General features: G+C 45.2%; 1 protein-coding gene across 1 annotated transcript; it reads left to right on the top strand.

The window, feature by feature from the left end:
* The first annotated feature begins 43 nt into the window (after window positions 1-43).
* Window positions 44-23,466, top strand: LOC311124838 (meiosis regulator and mRNA stability factor 1-like). Its single transcript, XM_084198943.1, has 27 exons — window positions 44-226; window positions 1,961-2,180; window positions 4,871-5,695; window positions 5,928-6,072; window positions 6,215-6,423; window positions 6,540-6,657; window positions 6,765-6,940; window positions 7,287-7,793; window positions 8,578-8,759; window positions 9,096-9,257; window positions 9,553-9,760; window positions 11,791-11,969; window positions 12,154-12,234; window positions 12,627-12,863; window positions 12,998-13,117; window positions 13,373-13,554; window positions 13,912-14,132; window positions 14,585-14,727; window positions 15,067-15,200; window positions 16,265-16,467; window positions 16,704-16,931; window positions 17,405-17,644; window positions 18,168-18,398; window positions 18,719-18,779; window positions 19,199-19,306; window positions 19,469-19,627; window positions 19,811-23,466. The coding sequence occupies exons 2-27, from the start codon at window positions 2,022-2,024 to the stop codon at window positions 20,047-20,049; spliced, it is 5,457 nt and encodes a 1,818-aa protein (XP_084055069.1). The 5' UTR covers window positions 44-226; window positions 1,961-2,021; the 3' UTR covers window positions 20,050-23,466.
* Window positions 23,467-23,635: the final 169 nt, after the last annotated feature.

The following is a 23,635-nucleotide window of genomic DNA, read 5'->3' as shown; positions in this document are numbered from 1 at the left end:
TTAGGAATTTGATAACCAGCTAGCAATTATATAAACTCAGTGGCAAGGACACTTGAAACTATTCGGGGGCTTTGTGTGCAATTGCGACAGTGGTGGGATCGTTTATGGCAAATGTATGTTAGAAAAAACGTCTGGTTGCTAGGTAGACAGAAAATGCAAAACAAGTCTTCGGAGGGATATGAGAAGAAAGGAAGTCAGCTAGCTAGCTAGCACGCCCGCCAGTCAGGTAAGAAATAACCAGTTATCTAAATAAATACCCCATTCAAATGTATGCACATAGCACGTTAACTGTTAGCTGACATAGCATGATGTTAGCACTTGTATTTGCTACTAAGCAGTACGTAGCATGTGCTATCTCTCAACAAACGATCGGCAGGTAGCATTAGCTGGCTAGCTAACCAAGCTAGGCTAGCTAACCACTCTTCTTGGAGAGAATGCCTGTCATTTGTCAACGTAATGATATGAGGAATTGCCACAATGGGTTTAGAGAAGAAGCTCTGTCATTTGTGTTAGGCCGCAAAATGGTTTCGTTTTTGTAAGGTTAGCTACTTTCAAGCGAAACCATGATGTAGCTAACTAACTCTGGTTAGCTGCTAACCAATTACAGATTGGCTTACGCAAACAGTCATGTTAGCTTAGCTAGGTACTGTCCTCGTTTCTCAGTTTCACCACTAAAATGAACCAGTGTATTACAAGAGGGCAGTTGGTCATGGACATAGCAAACAGGAACACGCATTTAGTTTTTAATTACTTGTTTATAACTAAACAATAAAGCCAGACTAGTATGTCACAACTCTGCATAGCCAACTCAAATCCACGATTTAAATCGTGGAGTTGAGTTTAATTGGCTAAACTCTGCAGTTCACAATTTGCATGGTGCAAGGGCTCTGCGTTGACATTTTCTACACGTGCTCCTAAAGCACACTCAGAAACATATTTGAGGTATTAAAGCGGCAATCCGCAGTTGAAACGATAACACATTCCTGCCACTGTTTCGGTAAAAGGTTGAGCGATTGGTCTGTGGGAAATGTAACCACACTCAAATTCATAGACAGAGGTATGGATGCAAGGACAGACCATCATGATATAAAATTACAGTTTTAACCATGGTTGAGGCTATACAGTGTTTGTTTACATTTACTTTGTTTAAAAACATTGGATAAACAAGGTTATATTTTGGCATCTGATGGGGTATGACAGTTGAGCTGAGCTCATGGGGCATTTAAGTTATACTCTTCAGGAATCAATGGGTTTATAATTTATAGATATATATGTCCAAAAATGGTTGTAGTAGCTGCAGATTGCCCCTTTTAATGATAAGAATTGCCAGCAAAAATACAGAGTTTATTGTAATTGAATAAATCAAGATGAGTTTTGAGACTTAGACAACAGCCTTCAGTGGGCTTATATAAAGGTGGCAGGTAGCCTAGTGGTTAAGTGTTGGGACAGTAACCGAAAGGTCGCTGGTTCGAATCCCCGAGCCGACTAGGTGAAAAATCTGTCGATGTGCCCTTGAGCACTTAATGCTAATTTCTCCTATAAACCGCTCTGGATAAGAGTGTGTGCTAAATGACAAAAATGTAAATATATGAATCTTAGCTACTTTTGAAGCTCATCTCCTGAAGAAGCTACCTTTTCCTTTCTGTCTGTGCCACAACATTAGCATACTACTGCAGCTGTGGGACAGCGAAGAAATCATTACAACAATTATTACCTGGATTCTTCTCTTTTTTTTAGGGGCACTGTGCTCCCAAATTATAGTTCCAGGCAGCACAGCTAAATATTTAGGAGCATATGCCCCCAAAATGGTAGCTCTGTAGAGCCCTGTGGGGGTAGGTTTAAAATTCTGTGGCGGTAGCTAGCTAGGTAACGTTAGCTACCCTATTGCAGCCAGTGGAAACTTATGAAGACCAACTTGGAAACATTTCAAGCAAAGGGCTTCCTCTTTTCTCTATCTTAGGGAAGCATGAGAAAGAAGAGATATGATGAAAGAATGGTGAAAGGCTTTGCTAGGTTGTACGATGGAAGGACTGGGAAAGGAGAGATCCATATGCAGTTCTAGGCCCTTCCCATGGCTCAGTCATCCCGAGAAAGAGGCCTCGTCCCGGCTCTGGAAACTCACAGACTGCTTCTCCACCTACGGGCAGAAAAACACCCCAAGTTACAACACGGACAAACAAGTATGTAACATCTCAGACCAAGAGACCATTACATTCTGCTTCAGTTAAGTATTGACATAATTGTAGCCAGAGACCAACGATAGTTTACGTTCTGTGATAGGTATGAAATACAAAACCCCCATCAGTCGATAAATTGACTGAATTGTCACTATAACGATACATTGTACGATACATTTATAAAATGTATGCGCACCATTTTCTAAATTAGCCTTAACTACTACTACTTTAAATGTTGTAGCTATCAATTGTCCCATTAACAATACCCCACATAAGCAAACTTATTTCATTTCAAATTTCTCTAGTAGGTCCCTATGGGGTAATGAACGATATCAGCAAAATGTCCACAATAAGTGGTCGGGTTCAATTTTGGGTTTCCAGCTCTAATCGATCGTATTATTAGGGGTAGACATATTGAAGATACTGATTTCAACATGGAGAGAGCAATTCATGTGAAGCTTTGATGGGAAGGAGTGTGTGAATTGTGGAGAGTGAAGTCGTAAAAAAAAAAGACGATTTGGGTAACTAGCATATAATAGTGAAATGTAGCATTTTTGTCATAACTATGTACAGTGGGGAGAACAAGTATTTGATACACTGCCGATTTTGCAGGTTTTCCTACTTACAAAGCATGTAGAGGTCTGTAATTTTTATCATAGGTACACTTCCACTGTGAAAGACCGAATCTAAAACAAAAATCCAGAAAATCACATTGTATGATTTTTAAGTAATTAATTTGCATTTTATTGCATGACATAAGTATTTGATACATCAGAAAAGCAGAACTTAATATTTGGTACAGAAACCTTTGTTTGCAATTACAGAGATCATACGTTTCCTGTAGGTCTTGACCAGGTTTGCACACACTGCAGCAGGGATTTTGGCCCACTCCTCCATACAGACCTTCTCCAGATCCTTCAGGTTTCGGGGCTGTCGCTGGGCAATACGGACTTTCAGCTCCCTCCAAAGATTTTCTATTGGGTTCAGGTCTGGAGACTGGCTAGGCCACTCCAGGACCTTGAGATGCTTCTTACGGAGCCACTCCTTAGTTGCCCTGGCTGTGTGTTTCGGGTCGTTGTCATGCTGGAAGACCCATCTTCAATGCTCTTACTGAGGGAAGGAGGTTGTTGGCCAAGATCTCGCGATACATGGCCCCATCCATCCTCCCCTCAATACGGTGCAGTCGTCCTGTCCCCTTTGCAGAAAAGCATCCCTAAAGAATAATGTTTCCACCTCCATGCTTCACGGTTGGGATGGTGTTCTTGGGGTTGTACTCATCCTTCTTCTTCCTCCAAACACGGCGAGTGGAGTTTAGACCAAAAAGCTCTATTTTTGTCTCATCAGACCACATGACCTTCTCCCATTCCTCCTCTGGATCATCCAGATGGTCATTGGCAAACTTCAGACGGGCCTGGACATGCGCTGGCTTGAGCAGGGGGACCTTGCGTGCGCTGCAGGATTTTAATCCATGACGGCGTAGTGTGTTACTAATGGTTTTCTTTGAGACTGTGGTTCCAGCTCTCTTCAGGTCATTGACCAGGTCCTGCCGTGTAGTTCTGGGCTGATCCCTCACCTTCCTCATGATCATTGATGCCCCACGAGGTGAGATCTTGCATGGAGCCCCAGACTGAGGGTGATTGACCATCATCTTGAACTTCTTCCATTTTCTAATAATTGCGCCAACAGTTGTTGCCTTCTCACCAAGCTGCTTGCCTATTGTCCTGTAGCCCATCCCAGCCTTGTGCAGGTCTACAATTTTTTCCCTGATGTCCTTACACAGCTCTCTGGTCTTGGCCATTGTGGAGAGGTTGGAGTCTGTTTGATTGAGTGTGTGGACAGGTGTCTTTTATACAGGTAACGAGTTCAAACAGGTGCAGTCAATACAGGTAATGAGTGGAGAACAGGAGGGCTTCTTAAAGAAAAACGAACAGGTCTGTGAGAGCCGGAATTCTTACTGGTTGGTAGGTGATCAAATACTTATGTCATGCAATAAAATGCAAATAAATTACTTAAAAATCATACAATGTGATTTTCTGGATTTTTGTTTTAGATTCCGTCTCTCACAGTTGAAGTGTACCTATGATAAAAATTACAGACCTCTACATGCTTTGTAAGTAGGAAAACCTGCAAAATCGACAGTGTATCAAATACTTGTTCTCCCCACTGTACATTGTCTATCTAAAATTACCTAGTGTGTGGTAACTGGAGGCAGCAGACACGCTAGCTCACAATGTAAACAAATTGCAACTTGTGTAATTAGAGGATCATTTAATACAACCACTAGCAACAGTTTAATGAGTACCTGCGAAGAACTGGACCAAAGCTATTGTACTTGCGCATAATCTGTGAATATGGTACAGTAGGGGAAAATAAAATAGATACTCCTCTCCGCTCTCAAAACAACGCGCTCTGTGTATCAGGTAGAATGTCACTTTGACACGGCGCTGAAGGCAAAGCAACACTACGTGTGTAGTAGAGCTAAGGTGTAAGTTGTACAAAGATGGGTCAGTTTATTGGTCACGTGCGCACTGTTCAGTGACATGCTTACTAACTCTCCTCAACAATGCAGTACAATATCAATCAGGAATCAAATGCCAAAAAAAAGTAGTAAACATAAAATGATAATGCTGAGAAATAACGTTTTTCTTTAGTTTAGAAATAACCTTTTTGTTTGTGTTAACTTATTTTCCCAGAACGATTACATGGACAACAGAAAGCCAGTATTGGAGCTGAAAGATCTTCCTCCTCCTCCGCATCATACCGCTGCCTCCCAGCCCTTCCCTCTCGCCCCCCTCCCTCTGCCCCCTCCTTGTCTGCCTCCTCTTCCACAAGACTCCCTCCAACAACTACCACAACAGGGGGGTAGTCACAAAGTAAGCGTGTGCACTCACTGTGAGCACTGCAGCGTAGACCCATCAGGTCGGGGTGGTTATGGGGTTGTTAGTGGTGGAGGTAGCACCAGTGTTAGTTGTGGTGTCGGTGTCAGCAGCGGCGTCCCCCTCTACCTCCCTCCAAGTTCTCAGGAAGCCTCTATCAGCAGGCTAGGAGCCAGTCAAATAACGCCAACCACCCTCAACTCACACCCGCACTTCCCCAGCCTTGGTGGTGGAGGGGATGCTAGAGCCACGCTACTCCCCTCCTCTGTAGCCACCACCTCCCAGCCCCTACCCTCTCAGCCTCACTCCCACCTCCCATGCTCATGTTGTACAGGAGGCCTACTCAGACCTCTCCACTCTTACCCCTCAATCCCTTTACCCTACATTGAGTCTAAATTCATTACCCCCTCCGCCCCCCTCTCTACCCCCCATGGGACTTGTAGCCTGGGTACTCCCGCTGGGTATTACCCCTGTGGTGATTACAACTCTGCCACTGTGGGGGTCCAGAGATCATCGGCAGCACACAGTGACCCCCACATCCCCACCTCGGGACATATCTGTTCTTCTAATGCTATGCACTTCAATCTTGAACGCACGGTTTGTCGCACGGGGGCGCACTACTGCCGGGATTGTTTGACGAAGGTTGGTGGAATTCTCTTTGTTCACTGTGCTGGCACTGTCTTCTATTGGGTGTAACTTGTATACAGGAATGGGCAGTACTTAGTTACAATACGACGATGTTACAATTAGTGTAATTTGCCCATCATTTAGAAATTACTTTGCCCATCCCTGACTGTATAATATTACAGCATTTGAAGACATTAGTTGTTTTGTCTGACTACAGAATGATAATTTGTTCTTTCCACGTGTTCAGCCTGCAGACAAGTTGTGGCCTAACATTCCTCTGCCCCCGGCCCAGTCGGCCCCAGTACCCATCCCCATGTGTAACGGCTGTGGGACCTCCTCCGACGGCCTGCTACTGCTGGGTTCCAGCCTGGGCAAATCTGCAACGAAGTATGGTAAGTATCACTGTAATGATGCGAGTCGTGTTCAGAAGGGCACACCGTACCAACAATCTCCTCAAAAAGAGACGTACAGGACAGTAGTACCTCCCTGTTTCACTCAATTTCTGAACACGTTTGGTGTTTTTGTTCCCCGCAGGTTCTCCAGAAGGTCCTGAGAACATCCCTCCGGTGGGTGTTTTCTGGGACATAGAGAACTGCTGCGTTCCCAGTGGTCGCTCTGCTGCGGCCGTGGTCCAGCGCCTCCGCAGCCACTTCTTCCAGGGCCACAGAGAGGCGGAGTTCATCTGCGTCTGTGACATCAGCAAGGAGAACAAGGCCGTCATCCAGGAGCTCAACAACTGCCAGGTAACCTGTGTGTGATCTGATTCCCTGAGCTGGTAAAGTGTTCCTCTGTATTCTTCAGTCTCTGATTCTACCTATATGAGCAATGTCTGATAGTCTTCTGGTCCCATTTTTTCCAGGTAACGGTAGCGCACATTAACGCTACCGCCAAGAACGCTGCGGACGACAAGCTTCGTCAGAGCCTGCGGCGCTTTGCAGAAACACACACTGCCCCTGCTACTGTGGTGCTAGTCTCCTGTGCGTATGCTCATTTAACATTTATGGATTTAAAAAATGTTTTTTCTTTAATTTCGTTGGTTCGTCCACTCCATACCTGTGTAGTTAACCCCGAATCCGTTTCGCAGCCGACGTGAACTTTGCCAGCGAGCTGAGCGACCTCCGGCATCGCCATGGTTTCCAGGTGATCCTGGTCCATAAGAGCGGTCAGACGTCGGATGCCCTGCTACAGCACGCCAACCGCCAGGTGGCCTTTGAAGAGATGGTAGCCGACCTGCCGCCCAGACAGGCTGACAAATCACAGGTAGGCTTCAGAGATGCTTGATTGATATATGTAATCCATATTGCGAAATGGCAGAAGTTAACTTTCAATAAATGTACGATACTCTGACTGGTTGCTCAGAGAATTACTTCTGAGTGATCAGAAATCTTCCCTTTACTCTTCCAATGGTTCTAGACCTCTTTGGTACCTGTATCTTCCCTCATTCTACAGTGTGATCTTTAGTAGTGTTATGCTATGAAACACAATCACAAGACCCTGACCCTGCAAACCTCTTGTCGTTTCAAAACACATTTCCAAATAATATTCAAAAACACAAACCCAGAGTGGTCCCCTCTTCTCTCTTTCCCTCCTCTCCTCCCCCCACCAGTTTGGTTTCAACCTGCTCTATGTGTACAACCTGCCGCCGGGCTGCGACGGCAAGAGCGTGGGCAACCGCCTGCGCCGCCTCTCGGACAACTGCGGCGGCAAGGTGCTGGGCGTCTCCATGGCCACCGGCACCGCCGTCCTCCGCTTCGGCTCGCAGGAAGCGGCGGAGCGCGCCCGCAAGCGCATGGAGAACGAGGACGTGTTCGGCCGGCGCATCACCCTCTCCTTCACCGCCCCGTCCGCTGAGGAGGGGAACGACCCCACCCCACCACCCCCCTCATCTGAAACTCCTCCACCTTCGCTTCCAGTTCAACCTCTTCCCTCCTCCTCTTTTTCCTTCCTGCCCCTGGAGAAGCTGCACTCCCCTAGGAGGAACAGGCGTGCGAGGCGTGAGTGTCAGAGAGAGGCCTCACTCCCCGTTCCGGTGCCTGAGAGGCCCTACAGCCCCAGGAGGGGGAGCGGGGGGACACCTTACCCCGGTTCCCCCCAAGCCAGAACCCTTCCTCAGGTCAGCAGCCTCCTGCCACCCCCCCCTGAGTGCCGCCTGCCCCCATCTTCCCCTAACCCTGTCCATGTCCTCCACTCTGCCTGCGCTAACCTGTGGGTTTTTAGACTGTAGTCATGCTTCATCCCATGCTTCATGTAGCTTAATGCCTGGTCTGTTTCTGTGCTTCGTTCAATGTTTCATGTAATGTTTTAAGCAATGTGTGGCATCTAACACTTTGTCCCATGCTTCATGTAATGTCTGGCTGATCCTTTTCTTTCAATGCGTCAACTAATGCCTCGATCAATGTTTCATCTAATGATAGCATATCTCTCCCTCTCATATCTTTACTCTATCCAATGCCTCGTCTCCTGCTTCTGTTTGTAATCCCTGCCTGTCCTGCCGGCCGTAACTGAGTCTGTAACTATGGTCTTTCTCTTCTATGCTTTTGATCTGTTACTTTGATCTCTGCTCTTTTATTCTGCTGGACGGTGCTTTTTCTCCACCCGACAATAGAGCTGAGGGGAAGACTGGAGAATGGTGATAGTAATGTCAGAGTTATGACGATACAAGAGGTTGAATAATACTAACAACAGTGGGGGGGGGGGGGGGGGGGGAACGTATAGCTCTAATTAATAAATAGCTTTAACAATCACCACCATTCTCAAGGACCACTTCCTCTCAGCTCTATCATTTCCAATTTCCTTTTAGCCTCTTCCACTACACATCCATTCTGCCAAGCTGATGGCCATTCTAATACAGTCACCACTACATATCCAGTAACACTTTGGTTGTCCCCCTGGTGCAGGAGCTAGGTGGACTGGAGACCAAGCCCAAGATTGGGGGCTTCCCCCTGGAGAAAGGCCGGGGCTTCCCCCTGGAGAAAGGCCAGCGCAACTCCTCCTCCCCCCACAGTAACGGAGAGGGGCCGTCCCAGCAGCACCCCATCAAGGCCGGCCTCATAGGAGAGTCCATGTTCCGCGGCAGGAGGTACGCTATGGACGCCAGGGCCCCTTTCAGACTAAATGAATAAAGAACAAATGTACTAATTGTGTGATGGTTCCATCACAGTTGGTTCCCGCAGACTTGTATGTGTTTTACCTTCAATATTGTAAAATGGCCTGCAAAAAGTATGCTTGTCGTAGAGGGGTCATCGTAGACGGATGTAGGAATTAATTAGCAGCTGTTGTTTCTAAATGAGGTGGTTTGTGCTCAAACTACTGGAGCTGAGGCCATGTATAAAACTTGCATGCAGTTGTTGTTTTCAGAGAGCTGAGTATGCCATAATCTTTCAACTTGAATAGTTAACGTCCTCTCCCCCATCAGGAGGGACCTCTCCAGCCCCCGCAGTGCATCTGACTCTGAGCGTCATGGAGAGTTCCAGGTCAGCACCCCCTCTGCCTTCAGCAAGCTGACCCTGCACAAGACCTTCAGCCCCCTGGTGCTCTCCGAGCCACAGGGCCTCTCCCAAGGCTCCTGGTCCTCACGGTGAGACCATCACACTACAAAATGTCCTGTTTGTTTCCTTACCCTTGAAAGCAGTCTTTAGACAAGCCGACACTGCAATCCATGCCTTGGTTTTAACTTGAGCCTTTTTGTCCAAAAAAACAATGCAAGTGAATATCCCCCAAATTAGTTTTAAATTTCCTGCATGAATCCTCTTAAAGTAACCTCATTGAGCTACACAAATATCTGACATTTTGTGATGATTTGGGCATGACATTTCAATCTATACCTGCCTATGGTGCTGCCAACCCATTCAACTCCTCTCTCTCTGCTCCAGGAGTGGGTCCCCCTGCATGTCGAGCCGCTCGTCCCCCCTGATGGGCCCTCCTCCCCGGGGCAGCAGCAGCCCCTGTCTGCCTGAGGGCCCCCAGGCCTCGGAGCCCTTCTCGGACGGGGCAGACTTACAGGTGGCCAACTTGGACTACAGGATGTCCCGTAAGGAGCTGCAGCAGAGCCTGCACGACGCCTTCTCCAGACACGGACGGGTGAGTCCTATACACACAATACCCCATAATGACAAACCAAATGCAGGTTTTTATAAATCTTTGCTAATTTATAGTTTTTTATATATATATATATATATATATATATATATATATATATATATATATATATATATATACAAAAAAATAGCACATTTGCATACGTTTTCAGACCCTTTACTCAGTACTTTGTTGAAGCACCTTTGGCAGCGATTACAGCCTTGAGTCTTCTTTGGTATGATGCTACAGTCTTGGCACACCTGTATTTGGGGAGTTTCTCATTCTTATCTGCAGATGCTCAAGCTCTGTCAGGTTGGATGCGGAATGTCGCTGCACAGCTATTTTCAGGTCTCTCCAGAGATGTTCGATCGGGTTCAAGTCCGTGCTTTGGCTGGGCCACTCAAGGACATTCAGAGACTTGTCCCGAAGCCACTCCTGCGTTGTCTTTGCTGTATGCTTAGGGTCGTTGTCCTGTTGGAAGGTGAACCGTCGCCCCAGTCTGAGGTCCTGAGCAGGTTTTCATCAAGAATCTCTCTGTGCTTTGCTCCGTTCATCTTTCCCTCGATCCTAACTAGTCTCACAGTCCCTGCCGCTGAAAAACATCCCCACAGCATGACGCTGCCGCCACCATGCTTCACCATAGGGGTGGTGCCACGTTTCCTCCAGACGTGACGCTCGGCATTCAGGCCAAATAGTTGATTTCATCAGACCAGAGAATCTTGTTTCTCATGGTCTGAGTCCTTTTGGCAAACTCCAAGCGGGTTGTCATGTGCCTTTTTACAGAGGAGTGGCTTCCGTCTGGCCACTACCATAAAGGCCTGATTGATTGTGCTGCGGAGATGGTTGTCCTTCTGGAAGGTTCTCCCATCTCCATAGAGGAAGTCTGGAGCTCTGTCAGAGTGACCATTGGGTTCTTGGTCACCTCCCTGACTAATGCCCTTCTCCCCCAATTGCTAAGTTTGGCCGGGCGGCCAGCTCTAGGAAGAGTCTTGGTGGCTCCAAACTTCTTCCATTTAAGAATGATGGAGGCCACTGTGTTCTTGGGGACCTTCAATGCTGCAGAAATGTTCCCCAGATCTGTGCCTCGACACAATCCTGTCTCGGTGCTCTACAGACAATTCCTTCGACCTCATGGCTTGGTTTTTGCTCTGACATGCACTGTCAACTGTGGGACCTCATATCGACAGGTGTGTGCCTTTCCAAATCCGGTCCAATCAATTGAATTTACCACAGGTGGACTCCAATCAAGTTGTAGAAACATCTCAAGGAGGATCAATGGAAACAGGATGCATCTGAGCTCAATTTCGAGTCTCATAGCAAAGGGTCTGAATACTACTTATGTAAATAAGGTATTTCAGTTTTTAATTTTTAATACATTTGCAAACAATTCTAAACCAGTTTTTATGGGGTAGATCGATGAGGAAATTTTTTAATTTAATCCATTTTAGAATAAGGCTGTAACGTAACAAAATGTGGAAAAAGTCAAGGGGTCTGAATAATTTCCGAATGCCCTGTAGATGTATAGAGCTTTAATCTGTCTCCCATTTGATGGTAAATTGCAAGATGGTGAGGTCAGGAATGTGTTTTACTGTCATTTTATTTGACTTTCTTGGTTTATTGTGATTGTATTGATTCAACCTATTGCTATGTCATTTTCTGACATGGCTGTGTGTGCTTGTGCCAAAAGTGCTCTGTGTAGTATTTACATGGTAGACTGCACTCTATGCCAGCGTTTCCCAAACTCGGTCCTCGGGACCCCAAGGGGTGCACTTTTTGTTTTTTGCCCTAAGGCAACAAAGTTGATTCAAATGATCAAAGCTTTATGATCATTTGAATCAGCTGTGTAGTGCTAGGGCAAAAACCAAAATGTGCACCCCTTGGGGTCCCTTGAGCTGAAAAGGTTTAAGAGCCCCTGCTCTATTGAAATGTCATTGAGGAAGGCGATGGGATTTCACTGTCATAATGAGGTCAAATTGCTTGTGCGTCATTTTCAGACAGTAGACTACATGATAAGTGAATGTGTGTGTCTCCAGGTTAAAGGCGTGGAGCTGAGTCCTCACACAGACTACCAGCTGAAGGCCACAGTCCAGATGGGCTCCCTACAGCAGGCCATCAGTGCTGTGAGCAGCCTGCACCGCTACAAGATAGGAGGCAAACGCATCCACGTCTCCCTCATCACCGGGGCCAGCAACAAGTCACTAGCCATGCTCAGGTATGCACAGTACAGCTCCTCTAACATTGAGGTAGCACTCTCTCCCATACTTGTCACATAATTTGGCAGTTTCATGTCTTAGATCGGGGAACATCACCATCCTTTTAAACGTCGCCAAAATATGATTTGTACTTCGTTTGAGATGGATTCGGATGGTATGAAAATGTTTCCTCTCTTTCTACAGCTCTGAAATCTTCCAGATTCTCCAGGATGCACCAGCCAGCTGTCTTCCCCTTTTCAAGTTCACTGAAATCTATGAGAAAAAGTGAGTCGTGTTGCTTCTCCTCTTCATCACTCAACCTCCCTCCACCTCTGTAGGAGTTAGCCCCATGCAATGTTAAGTACTGTGGCTGCGTTTACACTTTTCCCCAAAAGCATCTTAATGCTAAGTTCATCGTTAGAACTATGGGATCCTATGGTTCTAACGATTAACTTATCCTTAAGATTCTTTTGGGAGAACGGGCCCTGATCTTTTTTCACTAATTGGTCTTTTGACCAATCAAATCAAATATTTTCACATCAGATCATATCTGATTGTCAAAAGACCAATCAGTGGAACAAAGATCAGAATAGGGCTGCCTGTGTAAACGCAGCCTAAATAAAGGCTATGTAAATGTACTTTATTAATTCATCTCCACCCCTCCTCTCCCCCCCTAGGTTTGGTCGTAAGCTGGTGGTGAGTGACCTATACAGACTACCAGAGGTGGTGGCGGTGCGGGAGCAGGGTGGAGGCAGGCTGGTGTGTCTCCTCCCCAGTAGCCAGGCCAGGCAGAGCCCTCTGGGGTCGTCTCAGTCCCAGGAGGGGTCCTCGGCTAATGGTAGTCCTGTGGTGTTTGAACAGTTGGAGTACCACGAGCCTGTCTGTAGGCACCACTACACACAGCAGAACTTCAGGTAGGGATAGACAGAAAGACCCACACACACACACACACTCCCTCGCACCACTTCTCTTAGCCATTTAAGTCGTCTTACAGGACTCATTTGGACAAATGTTTCATATGACCTCGATCTCTCTGTCCCCGCTGTAGTGAGGCAGACTTTGACCCAGACTCCTATAAGATTCCTTTTGTGGTGGTGTCTCTGAAGACCCTGGCCTCCCAGGTCCACTGTCTGCTGCAGTCCCATGAGGGAACCCTGCCTCTGCTCAGGTAACCAACCCTGTCTCTGCCTGGATAGATTAACTGACAGTGGATGCTTAATAAAGTTGAATTCAATAAATGGTGTTGGAGAGATCTGCGTTGAAATCCTACTGAACTTTATGGGAAAGGCCTTTTAATTAATCTAATCAATATTTCTAGAACCCATTTCATACAAATGGAGTACAATTTGTATAACTCTGTAATTGTTACTAGATATAGTGTTTTGTGTTTCATGAATATTCATTTTGCTCTCCTGTGACTCAGTTTCTCAGAGTGCTATGCATCAGAGTTGGGCCCCCTGACGGTGTCTGAGGAGGGGGAGGAGGAGGGGAGCGTCCCCCTGGAGCACCTCATCACTTGTATACCAGGCGTTAACATCGTCACTGCTCAGAACGGCTTCAAGGTCATCAAGTGGATCCACAACAAGCCGCCCGCATCCAACACAGGTGCTGACCTGACTCACAGCCCTAACCCTCAGAGAATTACATTGAAAACCTTTATTTAGACTCGCAGAGGAATGCCCAGGGGTTCATAAAAGCAATACAAACCTACAGAATTGAAACCCTTTATTCATAAAAAATGGAAACCCCTATCGCATAAGACCATCCTCAAAGACGCCTGAAGGTACTCGGGAGGCGATAAGAGTTATTACGGGGATATGTTGAGCTAAAATCCGCTTTCTTGCAGTTTGCAGTAGGTGGATACTGTGCTGCTGACACAGATACCAAGACTCCAAGACAGAAATGCACCCGTACTACTATTAGAATAGAAGTCATTAACATCTTGCCGTGTGTGTGTCGTAGACCTGTGGATGCAGCGGTGCAAGTCCCCAGTGGGGAACCCCCAGTTGATCCAGTTCAGCAGAGAGCTCATTGACCTGATGAAGAGTCAGCCCTGCAACCTGATGCCCATCAGCAGGTTCATACCTGCCTACCACCACCACTATGCCAAGCAGTGTAGGGTGTCTGACTACGGATACTCTAAGCTGCTGGAGCTACTGGAGGCTGTGCCACACGTACTGCAGGTATGTTGTGCACACACACACACACACACAGGGCCTGCATACACACATACACACACACACACACACACACACAGGGCCTGCATACACACATACACACACACACACACACACACAGTTTAATCAATCGCTCCATTACACACATAATCAAAGATTGAAGTTACACAGCTCAATTAATTTACACATGATGGATCACTTTTAATCTTCCTAGTTTAGTGACTTCCTAGCTCAAACACTGGGACTGGGAGACCATCCGCTATCCCTTCTGACAAAACCTTGTCCACTTTGTTTCTCATTACACGCTTCAACAGCCTAGAGGTTAGATCCCTGACAGAAACGATTAGTAGAACATCTAATAGATTATTGCAGCAGTAAGTGTTAGCATACACTCTCAAAGTGGTGGCGACCATGAAGTAAACAAAGCATGAATAAATCTGTGTTTTTCTCTACTCCAGATCCTTGGCATGGGCAGCAAGCGTCTGCTGACCCTGACCCACCGTGCCCAGGTGAAGAGATTCACCCAGGACCTCCTCAAACTGCTCAAGTTCCAGGCCAGCAAACAGGTGGCAATCACGGACTTCATGCAGGCCTACCATTGGTCAGTACTACCACAGGAACTGCCCACTCCGCCACTCGCTCAGCAAATCATGTTGTCTATCCCAAGAGCTAAGCACATTCCTATCAGCTATTGTTGATTAACAGTAAAGTATTATTTTCTAATCTGTTCTATTTGTTCAAACTGCTTGAAGTGTTTTATGAATTCATCTGGACTTGTTTTGTCTCGTGATAATTCAGCTTATATTGGCTTATTTGGAAGTGTATTTCCTTGTGATGGTGTTTAGGCTATATGAATTCATTTGAAAGTGTATTTTCTGTTTCTCAAGTGGCACCCTATTGGCTGTGTGGATATTTTCATACTATGTTTCTATTGCTACAGGTGCTTCTCCAGAGACTGGCGGGTGCTGGACTATGGGATGTGTGATCTAATGGACCTGCTAGCTGAGATCCCTGACACCACCATCACCGTCACACACCAGGACTTGGACACTGTCATCTCTGTACCCAAGAGAGGTGAGATGAGGTCTCACTGTATGGGTTTTAGGGTTGCAACATTCCGGTATCGTCCCAAAAATTCTGGATTTTGGATTTCCTGCTTATTGTTGCAAATGGGATTTCTGGAAAACCTTGGAATTTGGGGAAAGTTACAAGAATTGTGCAACCCTAATGGGTCTGATATCAGGGTAATGGATGAAGTACCAGAGGGTTGTTCTGTCGTTCTAGTACATTTGATCCCTTGGGGAAAATACACCGCTTTTGGAAGGAACATGTGAAATATTGGTAGCCTTTGTTTAGAAAATATGTTTAACTTGGGACCAGACAGTTGGCTTGTTTGTGTCTGTAGTTGATGTACATTTGATCCCTGGGGGAAAATTGTGAAATATTGGTCACTTTTGTTTTTGAGAAAATGTTTAACTTTTATTCAACCCAGGAATTCCCTTGGAGATGGATAAGAATATCCTTGCCATGTGGGGCATGGAATAAAGTAATGCATTCCACATGCAGTTATGCCTGACTATCTCCTGACTATCTCCTGACTCTGTCGGTGGTCGTCTACGGCGTCGGCATAGGTTTAAACCCGGCCTACTGCCCTTTGACACAACCTCTATCTTTCCCCACTGTCATCCTCTCTCTATCTGTTCAACCTCTATCTTTCCCCACTGTCATCCTCTCTCTATCTGTTCAACCTCTATCTTTCCCCACTGTCATCCTCTCTCTATCTGTTCAACCTCTATCTTTCCCCACTGTCATCCTCTCTCTATCTGTTCAATCAAATCAGAAAAGACCTGTTATACTTGGTATGGGGTTGATGTGGTTGGGGATCAGGTTGTGTTTTTCCCTCTACCTGTTTGTCTGTATAATCTTTAAATGCTAAATACATTTAAAAAACTGTAATAGGAATTACCAGGTGAACTAAAAGGAGTCAATCAAAAATACATGTGGTTTATTACAAGTTGCAACAGGGAGACACCATCCAGCGGAGAGAATGTCTGACTTAAAAAAATAATAATATATAGTATACATTTTTAAAAAACGTCCTGTTTAACTCCTGCCCTCCTTTGTCTCCTTCCCCTCAGATCGTACATCAGATGAGATGGAGCGGACCAAGCAGTTTGGTAAGGAGGTGGTGGACCTGCTGCGTCACCAGCCCCACTGTCGCATGGCCTTCTCCAAGTTCATCCCTACCTACCACCACCACTTCGGACGCCAGTGCAAACTCGCATACTATGGCTTCACCAAGCTCGTCGAGCTCTTCGAGGCCATCCCCGACGTACTCATGGTGGGTGGAGGACAAAGTGATTCTCTGTCCAAGGAGGAATGTGTTTTTTTTTTGTGTTTGTAGGCTTCAGAGTGCTGCAGGAGAAACCATTGATAATGTCCGATGATCCTCAATTGGTGTGCATCTCATTTCTGTCCCAATAGGCCATTTATTTTGCAGTGTAAATAACATTATTCCTAGAGTAGAGTGACTTATTTACATAGTCATTTTGTTATGTAACCTCCCTCTCTCCCCAGGTGTTGGACTGTGGAGAGGAGAAGGTGCTGACCCTAACAGAGGTAGAGCGTGTGAAGGCCCTGGCTGCCCAGCTGGTCAAGATGCTCCGTTCCCAGAGAGACTCCAGCCTGCCTGCTGCCCAACTGCTGTCTGAGTACAGCAAGACCTTTGGCTACGGCCTGAGGCTCCAGGACTACGACGTCTCCTCCTTGCCCGCCCTGCTCGTCAACCTCTGCCACGTCGTCAAGGTATGGTTAAGAGTTTCTAGTCAGTTCAGTCAAATACATCTATAGTAGGCTGTTGTACTAAACAAGAACATCCTGTGCTACACACGTCCTTGTGTAAACAAGCGAACATTATTTTGGCCCCTAAGGATGAGTCACAAGTATTTGTTTATGAATTCATGTCACTGAAGTGGCTTTAGTGAGGCAAAATGTCATGAAGGTTTGAGCATGCAGGCCCCTTAGTGGTGCATTGAAATTTACATTTAAATCATTTAGCAGACGCTCTTATCCAGAGCGACTTGCAAATTGGTGCATTCAACACAAATTGGTGCATTCAAATGTCGTCTTTATATTGGAAATGAGCTGTCAATTCCAGATTCAGCCATGTTTTCTGAATACAATGGCTCATCTCTCACCTCCAACTGTCCTGGCACGTTGTGATAACTGCTGCAGTATAAAGGGCTTTTATAAATACATCTGATTGATCTTCTCCTCAGGTGGTGGACGGTGCTAACGGCCGCGAGGTCCAGCTGATCAACAGGAAGTCTCTGCGCTCGTTAACGTGCCAGCTGCTGTCCCTGCTGATGGGCCTGGGGCAGTACGAAGAAGACGGCTCTGTCAGCGTGGAGGGCTTGAGTCTACTGTATCATTCTGTACATGGGGTACAGCTCAACCCCTGTGAATACGGCTTCCTCTCCCTCAGCGAGCTGCTGAAGAGCCTGCCTTACCTGGTGGTGGTAGGTGGACTGGACCATAGAGCTATCATACTATACTAATGTTTATTCTAGTTCTATAGACTGGATCCTTTTTGCTCGACAGCCTATTTGTCTGATTTGAAGAATGCAGGATCATGGATTCCTATGGAAAGCATTTTTATGGCTTTTTCACAAGGTCTTAAAGTGGGGTAGCATTGTGTTAGTCATGTTTTGTAATTGCCTGAGATGTATTGCACGATCCTTTTGAATGAAGTACTATGGTTTATATGTTAGAATATTTGGAATGATGACCACTAGATCTATGTGTGTAGGCCTTGTCTAGACCAGGGGTGGGAAAACTACGACCCGTGGGTAAAAATAACCTCCAGGCAACTCTTGAACCCCTAAAACTAGATAGAAATGATAATGGACCTATACATTTTCAAATAACTGCCCTTTTTCTGGCCCACAAAATCTGTGGCAAAAAAAATCTCAAGCCACAAAGTTTGCCCTCCCCTGGTCTAGACTGTTTTTCATAACTTCCCTTCTCTCTCCCCCCTCCTAGCTGTTCTACGGTAAGGGTGAGGAAGAAGGCGAGCGTGGCGAGGAGAGAGTTCGACTTACCCGTCTGTACCAGTTTGCCCGTGGCGTGCGTGCCCTGCTCCACACCTACCACTACCACCAGATCTTCCTAACGGAATTCCCCGGGGCCTACGCCAAGTTCACCGGATGCAGCCTCCAACCTCGCTCCTACGGTTACGGCAGCATAGACGACCTGCTCAACGGCATACCACAGGTACAAAATTAGGCCAAACTTTAAGTGCTTTTCTCAAATTCAAAGCTGATATACAAGACAAGAAACAACTAGTTAAACAATATGTTGGAAATACACAGACTTGTTATGATAAGATGGGAATTGATAATGCGTGCATCTAAGAGTTCTTCAGCATATGGACCTGCACTGGGATATCACGGTCAAAGCAGCAGATGTAGTCAATGTGGTTAGTCGCCTTCTGTCCCTGCACTGTGTACAGCATTAGCCCCACAGCAGACTGTAGTGACGGATGGATGGGGTTTGTGGTAATTAAATGGGATTTTGTTTCTGCCTGTGAACAGGTAGTGTGGATCAAAGGGCACGGCCACAAGAGGATTATCGTTTTGAAGAACGATATGAAAGGTAAAGACAAATCAGCCTGACTGTCTGGCAGCAGGAACTGTGAAAACAAATGGCTTTAGCCTTACCTGCATTTAGTATTAACATATGGGAATCAAAATCAAATTTGGTTTGTCACATGCGCCGAATACAACAGGTGTGAAATGCTTACTTACAAGCCCTTAACCAACAATAAAGTTAAGAAAAATAAGTGTTAAAGTATTTAAAATATATATAAAAATAAAGGGATTGTTATCAGTTAATCTCATGATTATGTAGTATGATCCTTCAATATGAGGCAAGTTGAACATGTAATGGGAACAGAAGTCATGGTGTTTTGCTTGTATGATAGGAACAGAAATGGTAGTGTTTTGAAGGTACAGTGTTTACTCTGTAGTGGAAAGAGTGTAATCATGGTCTGGGGTTTGGTTGGTTCTCCTCAGCAGCACGAGCCACTGGAGCCAGCCCTGCAGCCTCAGAGGAGCATGAGGATGGGACCAGCCAGAGAGACAGCCCCTGTAGCAACACAGAGTCTGGAACTCACAGCCCAGGTAACTAACTGGAGTCATAAGCACTATTCCCAAGGTTTTGATGTTCTTCTTTTTTCCTTGTAGGTGTTTTTTAGGCTTTTTAACGGTTGTTTTATACATTTGAAGTAGAAACTGTAAGTAGCGATGACTACCTCTCTCCTACTTCCCCCCCTCTCTTCTCAGGTGTTGGTGGGGTGGAGACAGAGCTGCTGTGTCTGACTCCAGTGGACCTGCTGTGTGACCCATTACCCTCCTGTCTGCCCTCTCCCCAGCTGCACCCTGACCCCGTCCTCCTCCAACAGGCTGACCTCATCCGCTTCCAGCAGACACCATCACCAGCAGGTGAGCTGATCACGTGATCAACCGCGGTTCAAACCTAGGTCTTCTTTGTGCGATAAGACTGTTAGCCCGCCTAGGCATTATCTTCAGGTCTCAGACAAGCTTACTCATCATGCTGTGCTATACACACAACCGACATCTTCCCTTGGACTGACCTCGATGTGTGTTGCCATTTGTGTTTTTCAGAGCGTGATAAACCTGAGGCGGAAGCATTAGCAGCAGCTTCTGCTGTCTGTGACATATCCAAGCCTAAAGAACCACTAACTGACAATAACCACAACGTTGTTGTTGTGGTTTCCACGACAACCAAGCCTCCACAGAGTATGACCCGCAAAATGGCGTCTGTTGAAAACAGCCCCAGCAAGAGGGCTCCTCGCAATAAAGTCAAGCTGGCAGCTAACTTCTCTTTTACAGCTGCACCCTAAGACACACACTGACAATCACACGCTGGAACATGCACACACACACACACACACACACACACACACACTCATCACACACAACTCGAAAATGAAGAGTTGATCGGCTAAATTGTAAATAGCCCCAAAAATAATGATTTTGTTTTTAGTCATTTCCCCTCTTCTTGCAACAATCTGTGACATTATTTCCTTTCATTGCCTTTTCTCCTTATCTTTTCAAACTCAATCATCATGTTGATGTGGTGTTTCTTCACAAAGCCATGAGTTTTCTTGTTGCAGTTATTTCTGCAACAGCCATTAATTTTTCAAAGCCGTGTAATTTCTGTCGGATTAATGCATGTCCAGAAAGGCTTTGTGGTAGATATGAATGATATACTATGGATAAACTGTTTGGAAACATGATTCTCTGAAAGTGGGAAAAAAAACTGCCCCACTTTGGACAATACTGCAACAACAAATACTGAGTTAGTTGACACTGTAGCCACGAGTTTACACTGCAAATCGCAAAAGATGCCTGTTTTACCACTGAAGACCCTTACCTGAACTCGAAACCCCTCAGATATTTAATACAGTAACTTGTTTAAGAATTGTAACTTATACAGGGATTTTATATAATGTTAATTATTGCAAAGTCAGGGAACCTCTGAGAGAAAGCTATATAAATATGTAGAGAAACGTCATTATTTTGATACTGCCTTGCTATGTTTCAACAATGGAACCGTAACGTGTCTACTGCCCTCACCGCTGTGTTGTCCCCATTGCATTCTGTCATCGGACAAATGCACTTCATCATACAGCTAAAAGTTAAAAAAATAGATTTGATCCTTGCCATTGAGGCAGCTTTGGAGGGTAGTATTGACCGTTATCGTTATTGAGTAACCATGCCCATCTCATTCTTTTAACTCTTCTCTTGGGCAATGTTTAGCATTGTGTTCAGTTCACACTCTAGTGTTAAGAGTCCTCAGACATCGTTCCCCTTGACTATGTTATTTCATAAAGTAGGAGCCTGTATGGCTGGTGTTTTCAGTTTCTCATCAGTTTTTCAGTCAAGTATCGAGTCGACGGCAGGAGTGAACAAACTGCCAAAATAGCATCAAAGTAACTTTGACGACAGTCTGGCCTCAGTCAAATCGATCTAAGCTTGTATCTGTGTGTTTTCAATGGGGTGTTGCAATCAGCGCTGTCTCCAACGTGTAGGATAGCGGGAAAGAGGAGGAATTCTGATTCCTCAGTGATGAGTTTTGAACGAGCTCTTGGCGAGGTTGAGGGCCAGTCTGCCTTGGGCCGTTATTTAGGCAGAAGTAGAGACCCTGACTACTTGGACCAAGTGTTAAAGAGCTTGAAGGCAGCGTGAACAGAGATATGGTGACCCTGTTTGCTGCCGGAAGCTAAGTAGAAATTATTTCTGATTTGCATTTTTAGAGATTATGTCAGAGTGCGGTTTACACTTGAATAACTTATAGGTGGTGTGTAATATGCATGTTGTGCATAAAAAAAACTATATTTTTATGCATGGTGTAAACCTACTAGGTCAGAAATCAGACTGTTAGTGAACTGCATTTTTAAAGAAAGGGATTAGTTGTAGTTTCCGCATAAACCATATATGAGGTATTGTTTACATCACCCAACCTCACTCCTGGTTACTGTGGAAACAGCCAAAGTTGTTTTTGTTCAACCTTTTTTGTCTACGTTTTCAGTGTCGTCTGCGCTGTTTGAGTAGAGGAGCTGAGAAGAGCTCCCTCGTTTTGATTTTTAAAACAAAACAATGAGATAGACTTGGTGTTTTTAGTAAAAGTGCAAAGAAGAGATGGGCACTTATGTGCTCCAGCTGCACGTGAAACAGCAAGAGGGGCCCCTGGAGGCCCCCGATAGGATCAAATGGACAGAGGCCCTCATGCGGCTCTGGACAACGCCTGGCTCTTACAATGGCTTGTATCTGCCATGGCACTTAGTAAGGGACGGCTACTGAATTGACTGGAGACATACCATACCCCATCTCTGTCTTTACATAAGATTTTTTACTTGTGATTGTCTATAGATTATTTTTTTTGTGCCTATCCTACTTTTTGGTGAGAGTGCTGATTGTACCATCCAACACCAAGTTATGACATTGAGTTCCTACCTACAAGCATGGTTTGGAAAGTAGAAGGCATGGCTTGATGTAAGGAAAAACAGCATCCCCATGAACGGATGTTGAATAGATGCAGTTTCCTCTCTTGTGCTACTGTGTTGGAGATGCAGAAAATACCATAGAATTGGGCCAGAGCCCATGATGTCCATCTCCTTTGATCCAAAATGGCTTCCTTCTGTCAGTGTTACTGTATGTGTTGGAGATGCAGTTGAAGACCACAGAGAAATTGGGCTGGAGTCCATGATATTGATCTCCTTGCCAAGAGCCAATATAGCTATAGCTGCTCAGATTCCTGTCCTGTTAGTGTTTTTCTTGACTGTTTCAAATGAGCATCTAATTTGATTCTCCTCGTTATTTACTAGATCTTTTGTGTTTTGAAGCCCAAGACTTCCTTCCTGTTTCTAATTACATGGCTCACTCAGTAAAGGAGTTGGCTTTCCCAGAGCTGAGGGATAGCAAGGCTTAAAGGCTCAGAATCTTCCGAAAGTGTTAGACCCAGTTTGAACAATGGGCAGAATCTTATTTCTCTCTTTAACGAAGGGACAATCGGCACAAAAGTTGCCTTAAAATTGTGCACCAAAACTTAAATTAGACTTTTTAGTTTGGCCTCAAGACGATATAACTGCGTTTTACATTAGAACTAACTCCCAAGTGCTACAGTGTCCACTATCTCAGAAGGCAGAGTTAAAATAAGAGGTACAATTCTCTTAAGTGTGCTTACATCAGTAAAAAGCAACATGTGCTGGTAAAGTACTCCGTATGCACCTTTGCATAGTTTTGGTTCTTGTAAAAGGAGTTTTATTGTGGGTTTGTTCATTTCTGAGGTGAAAAAATAGTTTTACAAGGTTTTGTCATTGTTGGTTAATTTGTATCGGACTCCACTATAGTGCGATTCAATTGTATCTCGCAGTGAGTATGTAATGGGGTGCGTCCGAAACAGCACCCTATTCCCTATATAGTGCACTACTTTATATGGACTCTGGTTAAAAGTAGTGCACTATATAGGGAATAGGGTGCTATTTTAGATACTACCATGTCTGTCAATGTTTGTTGCACTTCTCTTACAGTATTTCTGTTGTACTCCCATGAAACGCACCCCCTCCAGTGCTCGTCATCAAGGTTATCCTTTGTGATAATTTTTCTGTTCTGTATTTGTTTCACTGACGTATTCAATCGTTCTCCCCGTTACCCCTTCACCTCACCATACACATACAAGACGTTGCTGTAACTGTTTCATTCATGTTGAGGGGACCAAATGATTTCTGTTGAATAAATCACAAGCATTACTCCTTCCTCCTTATTTCTGACTTGAGTTCCTCTTAAAGGGATAGTATTTTTTAGTTTGTAAAAAAAAGTATTATCGTATTTGTTACTTGCTAAAAGTGACAGTAAATGCGAAGGGTTTTATGGTTTGCTAGCTGGTAATTTAGCAATGTCACTAACTTTAAAAAATAAAGTGAA

The sequence above is a fragment of the Coregonus lavaretus genome, assembly GCF_964263955.1.
Source record: "Coregonus lavaretus genome assembly, contig: HAP1_SCAFFOLD_276, whole genome shotgun sequence".
NCBI lineage: Eukaryota > Metazoa > Chordata > Actinopteri > Salmoniformes > Salmonidae > Coregonus > Coregonus lavaretus.
Note: the sequence above shows the minus strand (reverse complement) of the source record. Positions and strands in the feature narration are given on the sequence as shown.

Excerpts from the sequence above, each read along its gene's own strand:
- LOC311124838 (XM_084198943.1), top strand. The coding sequence starts at position 2,022 with ATGGAAGGACTGGGAAAGGAGAGATCCATATGCAGTTCTAGGCCCTTC. Across the intron at positions 6,658-6,764 it reads TACTGTGGTGCTAGTCTCCT|CCGACGTGAACTTTGCCAGC; the intron begins GTGCGTATGCTC and ends TCCGTTTCGCAG. Across the intron at positions 9,761-11,790 it reads CCTTCTCCAGACACGGACGG|GTTAAAGGCGTGGAGCTGAG; the intron begins GTGAGTCCTATA and ends GTGTGTCTCCAG.